Source organism: Furipterus horrens, unplaced genomic scaffold (genome assembly GCF_987537825.1).
Source record: "Furipterus horrens unplaced genomic scaffold, mFurHor1.1.pri manual_scaffold_11, whole genome shotgun sequence".
NCBI classification, from domain to species: Eukaryota; Metazoa; Chordata; class Mammalia; order Chiroptera; family Furipteridae; genus Furipterus; species Furipterus horrens.
This window is the reverse complement of record NW_028327181.1, coordinates 28770225-28783365: the sequence shown is the minus strand read 5'-3', so window position 1 is coordinate 28783365 and position 13141 is coordinate 28770225. Positions and strand designations below refer to the sequence as shown.

The following is a 13141-nucleotide window of genomic DNA, read 5'->3' as shown; positions in this document are numbered from 1 at the left end:
ACCGCTCTTCCCGTGTTTGAAACCTGGACTCAGAGTCTTAGTGAGAGAGTAATCATTTCTTTCCACAGATTATTATTATTCAGACCTACCTGGTTTTCCTTTTATTGTTCACATAATGCAGTTAATGCTGTGTAAACTAGACAGTATCCCTTAATTGGTGGTGTGAGTAGGTGTGATTTCTCTTCCTTGTCCTGAGGGATAAGGAGTGGTGAGTTCTTAACTTAGAAAGATTCCTGTAGAACTGGTGAGGTTTTCTACTCCAGGTACCTGAAAAGTGCTGCCTTCTGTTGCTCTCAGGGAAGGTTCCAGGAGGCGTTACTTAGAACGTTAACTTTTAACTTCTCAGCTGACAAAGAAATAGTTCCTCTTCCCTGCTACTAAGCTGGTAGGATCTGTGAGCCTTAGCCCAGTCCCAGGGGACGCTCAGCCTGGGAAGTCCCAACACAGGATGCAGCGGATCGGTGCTGCCTGTTACCCTCCTGGGCCGTGGCTTCTGGCTTCTCCTGGCGCAGACGCCCGGAGTCTGCCCTCGGCCTTGGGCGGATGGCTTTCTTTGCATAATTGATGTTACATTGAATTTGTTTATGGAGTTGGCAAGCCTGTTCTTCACTGGGGAGTAGACTGAAGTATCTTTCTCAGTAGTTACTTCTCCCTGTGTATGTTCTTGACCCAAAATCTACGGAGGTGAGCATTTGACATCAAATTCAAGCCCAGAGCAGCCCCTCTTGCAGAAGAACCGTTGGCTTCTGTCTGCTTTAGCTTTTCATATGCCTGACATCAGACACGAGAAGGAAGCTCGGGTAGCTGGGAAACTGCTGTGCTCCGGTAGGTTAGCTGTGATGAAAGACCAGAGAAGGTCAAGTCTTATCGTTTCTTTGGGGGATGTTTTCTGTCTAGTCAGTGGTTTTCTTCATTCTTGTCACAGGAGGTTTACCGAAGTAACCCTTGTTTAAAAAGAACCTCGTTTGATGCTGTGGCCGTGTCTGCCCCTAAGCTGGGTTACGAAGAAACACAGCTTCTGTAGCGTAAGCTGACAACGCTCAGATCAAACAGGTGTCTCTCCTGGCTCTGAGCGAATTTCTCCTGAGGAATGTCCTTGGTTACATGGGGTTTATCTGTTTTGTTCTCACACTTATGTCAGGCCACTCCCTTATTTCCTAGGTTAATAGTCAAAGGTCATGATCTACAGCAGAATATTCTTCTAAGCTTCTTTCAACATTATGATTTCTGAACCTTTAATTGCCATGCATGCTGATGTGAATGAGCCTGAGGAGAAGCTGTAGGAAGGCAAACCTCCTGTAGGTCCCTGCAGGGCCTAATGTGTTCAGAAGCCAGGGATGAACTGTTTGGCTTGTCCTTGTCCCTGCTCCTCCCCAGGTGTGAATTGACCAGTGCTCCTGTGCAGGTGGAAATTACATTTAACTGAAATGAAAGGAAAGCATTGGTGTGGACAGTGTGAGTGGGTCCCAGCCAGCCCTGTCCCCTTAGGCTGAACCCTGAGCAGGCACCCGGGCCCTGGTGCTGCCTCACCGACCGCTGATGAGACAGAAGCTGTCAGGGAGCCTGAGGTTGAGCATTCTGGCCTTCTTCATGTCCCTTGGGGCTGGGAATCCATTCGATTTGCCCTTCAGGTTGGGGTGATGCTAGTAGCGTCGGGGCCCACGTAGCCTGGTGCATACGCGCTAGACGCCTCTGGCGGGTCTGGGCACAGGAGGCAGGAGGGCCCGGGAGAGTCGGTCACTGTCTGGTGGGTACTTGCTGTTTTGACCCAAACTATGAAGCTCTTGTAATTAATCACAATTACTGAAAAAGTGCCAGTTACTAAAATTTGTTTTTGTTTATTATTGTGGGCAAGAGACTTCAGGTCAGGGCGAAGCCCAGGTGTCCTTTTCACCTGGCCGTCCGCCTTGCATTGGCCTGAAGGACCCCAGCCTCTGCTTTAAGAAGCAGTCTGGGGTGGGTGGTTGTGTCCCCGTTGGGTGTTGCTGAGCAATGGCACCGCGTTAGAGTTCGGGAAGGAAACCCGGCTGCGGACAGCCTGTGTGCTGACGTGACTTAGAAGGGAAGCCGCTGTGCAAGGACAGACACCGTTTGATGCGAACGAAGCCATCTGCTGGGGCAGCGTTGGTACCCCTCCCCTGACTCACAGCCCCTCTCGTTTGCAGAGCTCTTGTGTAGTGTTCGCACCGGTCTCCAAATGGCCAACGGTCTCCTTCCTTTGCAGTTTCGGGGAGTTTTGCCTGGCTCACCTGCTGCTGAAGAGGAATCCTGCCATGTTCTTCCAGCACTTCATTGAGTGTATTTTCCACTTCAATAACTACGAGAAGCACGAGAAGTATAACAAGTTCCCCCAGTCAGAGAGGTCAGTGGGGCTCCCGGGAGCTGGCCTGTGGCCCTAGGGAGATGCTTGTGACGCGCACCGGTAGGCGGCTGGGAAGTGCTTGAAGTCCTGTTCACCTTTGCCCACGTGATGAGGTAAAGTTGTCCTGTTTTGCCACAGAGAAAAGCGGCTGTTTTCACTGAAGGGAAAGACAAACAAGGAGAAGCGAATGAAAATCTACAAGTTTCTTCTAGAGCACTTCACAGATGAGCAGCGATTCAATATCACTTCCAAAATCTGCCTTAGTATTTTGGGTAAGCATGTTGTGTTTGGATCAAATGTCTGTTTAACCCTTTGAGTACCAATATCGCTATGAGTGATGCTGACAAATTTTCCCAGAAGTGCCAGCGTCGCTCCCGGCAACTTTTTTCAATGGCTCTAAATGTAAATAACAATGGAATAATTTGTATTTTACGTTTTATTCTCTTTTTTTTTGTACCTCAGGTTATATATTGATATAATTTTTTTCTCATGTTGATACAAATTTTGAATTACGCATGGCACGCAAAGGGTTAAAAATGAGGTGCCGTGTCACTAGCGGTCTAGCAGGCCTGGTCCTTTGGGAGGAGCCCTCTGTGCCCTTCGTGGGCACGCCTGTGCCCTTGCAGCCCTGCTGCGGCCCGGCCGGCTCTCGGCAGCCGTCTCTGCTCTCTCTCAGCGTGCTTCGCCGACGGCGTCCTGCCCCTGGACATGGAAGCCAGTGAGCTCCTCTCAGACACCTTCGACGTCCTCAGCTCCAAGGAAATCAAACTTTTGGCAATGAGGTCCAAACCAGATAAGGACCTCCTAACGGAGGACGACGACATGGCCCTGGCAAACGTCGTCATGGAGGAGGCTCAGAAAAAGCTCATCTCTCAGGTGAGTGTGTTCCCTCAGTGGCCTGCTCACATGCCGGGATCCAACGTCATTCCTAGCAGTGGCCCTGGGTCACCAGCGGGTGCCTGTGTTTCCAGTCCCAGCCTCTCGTGAGCATGAGCCTGGCCCGCTGGCCCGCTGGCCGTGCCTGGGCAGCTCAGATTTCCTGTCCAAACCAAACTCCTCGTCCCCTCTTCCTCCTGTTCCTCACGCCCTTTCCCGCAGTCTTCAGTTGTGGAGAAGGGGACCTGGCGCTGCTCCAGTCTGGAATCTGGCATGCCAGGCCCATCGCCTTACGCCTGCGAGTGTGGAAACAGGGATGTGCATCCCTCTAGGGGGCAGCTGACTGCCGTGGTGCTCACGGGGCGCAGGCTGTCAGACCTGGGCGGGATTGCTGTCCCTGTGTCCCACCTGAGCCCTGATGACCTTGGAACCCAAAGAAGCAGACCGATCCCGTTCCATGTGTCCATGTGAGCCTACCCATCCACCTCTCTGTTACATTTTCCTGGTTCTGCATCTGTGAGCCTGTGCCATCCGTGGAGTCTCCTCAGCACCCTGTCTGTCTCCAGTTTCCTGTTCCAGGCTGTGCACCACCTTGCTGCCCAAGTCATCTTTCTCCAGTGCAGACTTGGTCATTTTTACCTCCTGCTTAAAGGAGGCAAGAGGCAGGGGGGAACAGAGAACTTTTGGGGTGATGGATTGTGGGTGATGATTTAGATTGTGATGTTGGTTACTCACTCTGTATGGGGGGACAGGCCCCTTCTGGAGGGCAGGCCCCTTGTAGTAGAGGCGTCCCCAGCTGTGTGAGTGTCCTAGGAACCCATCTGTGTCAGTGCACCAGCTGGCCGTGTTGTGAGAGGCTGTGTTTGACTTCGGTGAATTTTTTTGAAAACTCTTTCAGCCCATGTAGAGTTCAGCAGTTTTTAACAAAAACGGCGTGACCCCCATGCCCCACCCTCCCTACTCACCTGATCTCCCCCTAAGCAACATTTTTTTGTTACCCCGGGTGAAAAATGTCCTCAAAGGAAAATGTTTTGCCAATGTGAAAGAGGTGAAACAAAAATCGGCAGAAGCACTAAAAAGCATCAAAAGTGATGAGTTCAGAAACTGTTTTGAGCTGGGGGGAAAATGTCTCAATAGGTGTACAGTATTCTCTCACTTGTCATGGGTATTACGTTCCAGACACCCCTGCGAAGTAGGAACCTTACATTTATTCTACACTCTTAAACCTACGTAACTTTAACAACATACACACACAGTACCGCAAAATCCCGTGACAGAGCGAAAAATCTGCGATAATTAAATATAATATTTTTTAAAATCCCACGATACAGTGAGGCCGCGATAAGTGAACCGTGATATAGCAAGGGACTGCTGTAGTGCATCAGGCGAAGAGTACTCTGAAGGTGACTGAAGTTTAAATATGTAAGAATAAATACACAATTTTTTATAAATAAATTCCAGCGCTTTTTTGGCCCCCCTTGTACTTCTGTCAGGTCATTGAAGGATTCACTTCACATGGGCAGATTTATTGCATTTAAGTTATACCTCCCTAATGAGATCTTCAGTAGGTAGGTTGGTGGCCTCCTCGCATCTTCTGATTCTTTGATGCGCGCAGAACACTAATGTGTGCGGTGCCGCCCGCACCCCGCCCCCTGCCCTGAGCTCTCCGTTTCCGGCCCCTGGTCCTGCCTCTGTGCTCAGCAGCTACTGCTCTGTCTCCAGAGCCCGCGCCCACCTGTTCTCCCTTTTCCGCAGCCTAATTCCTACGTATCCTGAGGACCATCCTTTCAAAGAAGCCTTCCCTGATTTATACTCCTGTTTACCCCGTCCTTCCTAGGCTTCCCTCTTCGTGCGTTAGGTAGCACCCTGCCATTTGTCGCAGCCCGGCACACGTCAAAACACAGACTTCTAGTCTGGTCTGGAAGTAACTCGAAGGCAGGAATTCCTTCCTGTGTCCCAGAGGTTAGGTTTGTGTCTGGTACGTAGAAGATGCTTGATAATGTTTGTTGAGTGAATGCATTTTGGCCACTTTGTGTACCATCTGCTTAGACTCGTATTTATTAAGTTGTTTGTTTCCCTGCTGTTACCCTCCTATCTCGGGACTTCTGGTAAGACCTTTTAGAAATGAGTGGTTTACCAGCAGGGAACATGCAGTCCTGACTTTAAATAAGAAAAATGTTTTTCAGATTCAGAATGATAAATCTTGTACCTGTGTGCTACTATAATGAATTATTCTTAATTCTAAGAGATTTACTGCAAAACATTTGTGGTTAGTGAGTATTCACGGTAAAGAATATGAAGGCTTGGTCAAGTCATGGACTGTAAATACGTACACTTTCCTAAATACATGCCAAGCTACACACAGAGAGAGGCACAGGACTGACTCCCTTCATGCTCAGCCGTTTTCCTCCATTGCCATTTCACCAAGAGGAACAGACAATGTCTCTGGGTAGCCACAGCCGACCTCATTTCTGTTCCAAAGGGAGGGTGTACATGGAGGGTTTCAGTGCGGAGCAAGGATCTGTGATGGGCTTGTGGGAGTTCTGGAGCTTTTGGTCAAGTTAGTCCATGTATCTCTAATTCCTTTTTCTTGTTTAGAAAATAAGAATAGTATTTATTTGCGCCCTGCTTTACAGAGCTTTCCTGATGTTCTGAGTTAATGCTTTTAAAGCATCCAGAACCAAGGCGATGTCCTGTTCAGTTATCATAATCAAAAATCAAAAATAAATTTATGACCTGGCTGCTGTGGCTCAGTGGATTGAGCGTCGGCCTGCGAGCCAAGTGTCACTGGTTCGATTCGCAGTCAGGGCATATAACTAGGTTGCACATCAGGTCCCCAGTTGGGGGCACGTGAGAGGCAACCACACAGTGATGTTCTCTCCCTCTTTCTCCTTTCCCCTCTCTCTAAAAACAGATAAATAAAATAAAGTAGCCTTGTTGAAAAATTTAAAAATAAATAAATAATACATTTATGTAGTGTAGTAGATCTGCCAGACAGAAGAACTAGATCCAGGAAAAGTCTTTGTCCTCAGACTTGATACATCTGACCCATGCCTTTGTGTGACTGCAGGTTCAGAAGAGGAATTTCATAGAAAACATTATTCCGATTATCATCTCTCTGAAGACGGCGCTGGAGAAGAAGAAGATCCCAGCCCTGAGGGAGCTCATGAACTACCTGAGGGTAAAGGACACTGTGCTTTGTGGGTGTGTCTCCCGGCCCAGGCCATTGCTCCGGCAGTTAGGAGGGCTGGTTCTGTGGTGCACGGCTAGACCCGAACATGCCTCCAACCAGTGGCCCATGGTTTTAGGCCTAGACCAGCCGCACAGGCTTTGACTGCTGGTGAGAAGGCAGAGAGGTCACCCACAGGCTGCACAGAAGCTGCTGCTTTTCTTGAGCAGTCATGAAGAGCTGGCTCCCTGCTGAGCACGTGTGACCTTCATCAGCCATTTAGCTTCAGTTTTGAAGATTTTTCTCAACCGGGGTCAAGGGCAAAGTCGTCATCTTAGTTCACTATGGTGAGGGATAATGTGAACCTTGGTCCTTGAGTCTACTTTGGGGACACTTACCTTTAACACAGTGTCTGATTTTACAAATCAGGATGGAAGTGCCCGACAGCAGCACCCGTCAGGGAATGCCCACCAGAGGCCGGGCCGCCCGCGCCGGCCGGGAGAACTTCAGTCTAAGCAGCTCGGAAATGTGTGCTCTCAGTGCTGACATAAAGGGTGCCCAGAGCTTTCGGGCAAAATCTTTCGATCAGAAATGAATGCAGCACTTTTTTTCCCTTTATTCTGTTTACACTATGCTATTTTCCTCCTAAAAAATAAAACACTAAAAATCTTTTTCAAACAGAGCTACAACAAAATTACATTGCATATAATTTTTTAAATAGCTCTTTATATTAAGGAAGTTAATGTGGAAAAGATGGGCTCATTGTCTGGAAAAAAATTAGAATTTCTAGTTATTCTTATATTTTTATTGCCCTGTATTAAATCTCAGAAAGGAAAACACAAGAGCACAGACCCTAAATTGGCTGCGTGCTTAAACCCTTAAGGACACTAATGCCACCTCCTGTTTGTGAGCGCGGCCAGGCTTGAGGGGCAGAGCACGGCTTCATGCGGAAGCCTCTGCTGAAGCGGCTCCAGGAGTTCTCCTTCGAGCTGTGGGGCCCTTCTTGGTGGCAGCTGGGACGGTTGGTTTCCTCCCTTTTGTGGGGACCAGTTGGAGCTACAGTGTGTCTTGTTCTCCCTCTAATGCTGTTAGGTGAGATGGTTTCTTTCTCTTAGCGAGGAGGCTTCGCCCCGAGCAGCCCCTGTTAAGACCTGGGCCCATTCTTACCCTGACAGGGTGACAGACGTTTCTGTCGCAGAGCCGCGGTCCTCTGGGGACGCTGGGGAGAACAGAGGAGCTGCTTCTGAGTGCCCTGCTTCCCGTGCCTTGCTCCAGAGGCCCTGTCCCAGCCAGGACAGTGTCTTGTGTCACCTCCCCACTTACCTCTGCATGAATTCCTCAGGGGCTGGCCTCATTGATGCTACAAGATCCTTGGAATGGGTGGTGACCCAGAGCCAAGCCAGACTGCCCAGATACCCCACCGTCCCCTGCCAGCCTTCAGGAATAGAAAGGGGGTCCCTTGTGGTGGTAGTTCTGGGCCCTGTTCAAGTTCTGCTTCAGGCTAAGACTGTGGGAGTCCATGCCCTTTCTCCCGTCCGGAACCTGGGCAATTACCTGTTAACTGGCCCATAGACAATAAACTCCCTAAGAGATCAGAACTCGTAGTTATTCTCTCTCGTCATGCTCACTCGCGTGTGTGGCCGAGTGCGGCTGAGGTTCCCTGGGAAAACACCATTGTGTTAATTAAGTTGCTGGTTGATGTAATAGAATAGAAAGTCCTCTCTCAGCAAAGTAAGTCTTACTTTCCCAATTATTATTTCTCAAGCTGTGTTGGAGAGCTTATCTATTTATTTGAGAAGGCATCAAACGACACGCCTGTGTCTGTTTCAGGAGGTGATGCAGGATTACCGGGATGAAATCAACAATTTCTTTGCCGTCGACAAGCAGCTGGCGTCGGAGCTCGAGTACGATATGAAGAAGTACAACGAGCAGCTGGCCCAGGAGCAGGAGCTGGCCAGACAGGCAGATGCCAACAGGGCGGCAGAAGGAGCTGCCAGGGCCCCAGGCGTGCAGGTAGATGCGCAGCCACCCAGTCTGCTCTCTGCTGTGCCTGTGAGCAGAGGTCGGTCTGAGTTAGGCTTCAGGATCGCTGCCTGTGCCCTGCTGTGTGTGTTCCGTGAGACGGGCAGGCAGCTGAGTCATGGAGGCGTCCCTTCCCTCAAGGCCCTGTCGCTCGAGCTTGTCTGCAAAGCCATTATGATAAGAGTTTGGGGACTGTGTGAATGCCCAGGAAGCAGGCTGGCAGCAGGGTGTCTGACCCTTGGTCAGAGTGAGCTGCAGGTAACCATCTCCCGAGGCTGCTTGCTTTGCTGGCCTGGTCTCTTGAGAACATCCTGTAGCCAGGTGTTTCTACTGAGCTGCTACTCACTGCCCTGAGAAGTCCAGACAGATCTGCTGCCTTAAAAATGGTGAAGCCATGCCCTGGCTGCTGTGGCTCAGTGGATTGAGGGCCAGCCTGAGAACCACAGGGTCGTAGGTTCAATTCCCAGTCAGGACACATGCCTGGGTTTTGGGCCCAGTGCCCAGTTAGAGGCGAGTGAGAGGCAACCGATGTATGTTTCTCTCACACACTGATGTTTCTCTTCCTCTCTCCCTCTCTTCCTTCTCTCTAAAAGTAAATAAAAACTTTTTTTAATGTTTTTTAAAAATGTTGAAGCCACGCGCATGTTATTTTTCTCTGACATGACATCTGCGTGTGACAGTCTGCTAACAGCAGTTTCTGAAGAGGAAGTTCTACTTAAACCCCGGGCAGACGTGCTGTAGAACAAGTGACTTAGGGACTTGCTTGTAGCATGTGAAGTGGTAGAAGGTAAATGCTCCTTATCTTCTCTGACAGGCGGCTCCGAGTTTAGAAATAATGCCAGCTCCTGATGGCCAACAAAATGTCTGCGCGCCCCATGGTACGAGCCAGCCTTCAGCACACAGGTCGGGTGCTGACCAGGCCCCGCCGCCGCCTCTTTCACCTGAGACTGGGCAGGTGAAGAGGTTAGTGCCCAAAGCCAGGTACGCAGCCCGCGGTCAATTAGCTTGCCGTTCCCGCTGTGCGTGTGGCCCTCGTGTGTGCACTGGTGCGTCATGCCACACTCTTCCCTTTCAGGTTGGACATGAGTGTGGCTGGGGTCCCCGGGAAGGGAAATGTGCGGCGGCTTCCATGCCGTGGCCGACCTGCTTTCCGCACGCCTGTGGTGTGCTCTCCCCGACAGGTCCATGTCTCTGAGCACCCTTGCGATCCTGAATTCTGTCAAGAAAGCTGTGGAGTCCAGTAGCAGGCGTGGGAGTCGGAGCGTAGGAGTGTTGCCTTTCACGCTAAATTCCGACAGCCTGGACAGAACACGCCATCGCGGTAGGTCTCTCAGAGGCTCCTGCAGCCCTCGGGTTTCCGTCTCCCTCACCGTGAACTTGGATTCAGACCCAGAACATGCCTCCTCATTCCTGTTAAAATAGTTTCTGTTTTACTATCTTTAAAACAAAAAGCTTTGGGACTTAGGATTATAGGTAATAAAACAATGCGTATTTATGATTAAAGATTTGGAAAAGATTGTGAAATAGAAAACTCACCCACAGTAGTTATTTTTTTCTTCAAGTCTTTCTACTCTTCACACACGTGTGCTTGGTTTTATTTATAAAATCGTGATCTTAGTGTGCATTCTGTTCTATAACCTCTTTCCTGTCATACTCTAATTTAATAACAGAGTGAAGAGTTTTCCATGAACTCCTTTCAAAACTCTTCTCCCAGGAGTTGGGCACATTGTGTCCTGTGGAGGCACCTTCACGCATACATTACCTCCCTATTGGGATTGTAGGTGTTTTTCAATTTTTTGAAATAGTGTCACAATGAACACCCTTATACTATATCCTTGTACATGTGTGACTGTGAGGATTGCTTCCCCGCACGCAGAGGCCAGACATGTTCTCAGATTGACTCCATGTGTCCTCCTGCCAGTGGCCCAAGAGCATCACTTTTCTACTTAGAAACACTGGTTGTAAGTTTCTGTTGTTCTTTGTTGAGTTTTACAGAACAAAAATGGTTATGGTTTTAATTCCATGCCTTTGAATTCTAGTGAGAATGGACATTGCCTCTTATTTTTACCATTTTTTGTATCTTTCTGAATTACCTCTTTAGAAGAACACTTTATATGGGATATCAGTTTGTCGTCTTATAGACACTGTTTTGCTCTTTGATACTGTTTTGGGTGCTTTGAGCAGGTCACACTCTTGTTTGGTTGCAGCCTGTTCATACAGCTTGGAGCAGGAGTCCAGCGGAGGGGGCGACCCTGTGACCAGACGTGCCATCAGCACCCCCGAGAGTAAGTGGTCCGTGGGAGGGAGCGGGCTTCTCCCCACTCCCCCGCCGTCTCCGTGTCTGTGAGAGGTGCCGGGGAGAATCAGTCACGTAAAAACTCGCAGTTGTGTTCCTGCTGTAGTTTATAAATATGAATTCTGTTGACAGCTGGGGTGACTGTCAAGAGGTGCTTCATCTCTACAAAGCCAGTAGGAAAAGGGCACCTAGCCCCAACATTCTGGCACTCCAGTGCTCCTCAGCAGGAGGAAAGTGGTTTTGCTAAATGGAAATGAATAATTTTCAGAGCTAGATTTTTAAAAAATCTGTAGAGGGAGAGGTTGGCGAGTCCTTCTTCCTGCTGTAACTTGGGCAGCAAAGATACTTCTGCCTTGGATGCTAAGGGTCTACAAGCACAAAGTGGAATGACTCAGAGCTTTTGTGAAGGTCGGAGACTTGGGGCCTGGATGTTCACAGGCTTCCAAACAGGAAAAGAAAGGGGAATTTCACTTGTAGCGGAGGAGAGCGGAAAGAGGAGTAAGCAGAACGGAGATATATCTGAATGGCAGTGCCTAGAATCCAGTTCGCGGCCTCCGTCTGTTAACCCTTTGAGTGCCATTTGTAATTGAAATTTGGATCAAGATGAGAAAAAATTATATCAGTATATAATCTGAGGTGCAAAAAAAGAGAAAACGTAAAATACAAATTATTCCATTGTTATTTACATTTATAGCCATTAAAAAAAGAGTTGCTGGGAGCGACGCTGGCACTTTTGGGAAAATTTGTCATCATTGCTCACAGCGACGTTAGCACTCAAAGGGTTAATGAACCCCAAGAGCTCAGGCACACGGAGCTGCGGGTGCACAGATGCATTGAGAACGTAGCTGTAGCCAGGACAGATCTTGTCCTGCTCATGGGGAGGGTCCAGTGTGAGGGGACACATCCAAACTAGGCAGCGCACTCCAGAAGAGTTCTCGCAGAAGGGACAGCAGGCTCTGCCCGGGCAGCCAGCAACCCGCACAGGCTCAGCACTGACCAGTGTGGCGGCAGCTCATGCAAAACGGGGCCGAGCACAGCGGAGAGGAAGTCCCAGGGCGAGGCCACAGCGCCTGGGTCCCAGCAGGCGTGGCATGTGGGACCTGCTCAGGGAGCGCACTGCAGGCAGAACTGCCCGTGGGCGCAGTGGGCCGCTGCGGGTCCGCTCAGAGAGCAACGCACTCGGAGGCCCTGACCCGCGCCATGTGCGTGCACGGGGTGGGGCGGGGGCGGCAGTGGCTGAGCGCCCAGCTCAGAGCACACCTTGAGCAGGCAGTCACCTTACTAGATCTGGAAGCAAATTTACCTCTAAGTGACATGGGGGGTAACAGCTCCTAAGGTACAATAGCTGCTACCATATCTTGAGCACTTACCTTGTACCAAGCATTGTGTGAGGGACTTAACATACATGATCTCATCTAACCCTGGCACCTCCCCTGAGGTCAGTACATTTGTGTCCCATTTCAGAGAAAGAAACTTGAGGTCCTTAGAGTGGGTCCCACAACTAGTAAGACACGGGGCCAGGACTCACACCGTGAGTCAGAGTCAACGTCTGCTCTACATTCGCTCTCTTGGCTCCACAGGGTGAACTGGGGGGAGGGGAGGGAGGCGACAAGCAGGTGACCACCGTGATGGGGGGGGGGGGGGCTGTGGAAGGAGAAGACGCTGGGACAAGAGGCGGGCAGAGGTGGCCGACCACTCCCGGCGCAGCTTCCGGCTGGGACAGGCACCGACTGCAGGAGCAGGGGGACCCTTCGGTGCAGCCTCGCGTCCTCGGGGTGTCCAGGGCGGTGCAACAGGGGTGGCAGGACTCAGGTGGCGGGGTGGGGGCTGGCAAGGTGTCAGGGTTCCTGGCCTGTGGGACGGGTGGGACCCAGAGACGGCGCCACGGAGCTCAGGCGCCCCGGAGCAGTCTCAAGCAGGGAGTGCCCGGGAAAGGAAGGCAGGAAGGGGCCTCCTCAGCGCTGTCACGTCCTACGAAAGGGTCAGGTCAAGTGAGGCCTGACAGACTGTGTAAGAGACCGAGCGAAACCGCCCGGGAAACTCGTGACTCGCCTCCCCAGGGGCTCATTTGACGCTGGTCTCTGACTGGCCCTGCATTAACCCTGCTGCCTCCCTTCTGCCCAGAGACCATCGGAGACGTCACGTTTGAAGCCGGAGTCAGCTACATTGGCACGCCTCGGACTCCGTTTCCAGTCAAAGGCAAGTGCCCTTCCTGTCAGCCCTGCGCCGCACTGGAGTCCTGGGAAATCTGACTTTGTTGTGTTTGACCCCCTTTCAGAGAAAACTGAAGCCCAGACTCAAGGAAATGACATTTTATGTTTATCACTGCCTGACAAACCGTAAGTTCACAGGAGCCCCGTTCGTGGTCGGCTTTGTCGGTGTCGTCTCAGCTGCTCAGCAACTGTACCTTCCTTCC

General features: G+C 50.5%; 1 protein-coding gene across 1 annotated transcript in view; it reads left to right on the top strand.

The window, feature by feature from the left end:
* Nucleotides 1-13141, top strand: part of NCAPD3 (non-SMC condensin II complex subunit D3) — a 58458-nt gene that overhangs the window by 44412 nt on the left and 905 nt on the right. The window contains exons 25-34 of the mRNA XM_090290808.1: nucleotides 2225-2362; nucleotides 2501-2634; nucleotides 3039-3238; nucleotides 6309-6419; nucleotides 8238-8420; nucleotides 9244-9410; nucleotides 9611-9750; nucleotides 10637-10714; nucleotides 12850-12924; nucleotides 13004-13064. Of these exons, the coding sequence (XP_090146934.1) occupies nucleotides 2225-2362; nucleotides 2501-2634; nucleotides 3039-3238; nucleotides 6309-6419; nucleotides 8238-8420; nucleotides 9244-9410; nucleotides 9611-9750; nucleotides 10637-10714; nucleotides 12850-12924; nucleotides 13004-13064 (1287 nt within the window). The remainder of the gene's footprint in view (nucleotides 1-2224; nucleotides 2363-2500; nucleotides 2635-3038; nucleotides 3239-6308; nucleotides 6420-8237; nucleotides 8421-9243; nucleotides 9411-9610; nucleotides 9751-10636; nucleotides 10715-12849; nucleotides 12925-13003; nucleotides 13065-13141) is intronic.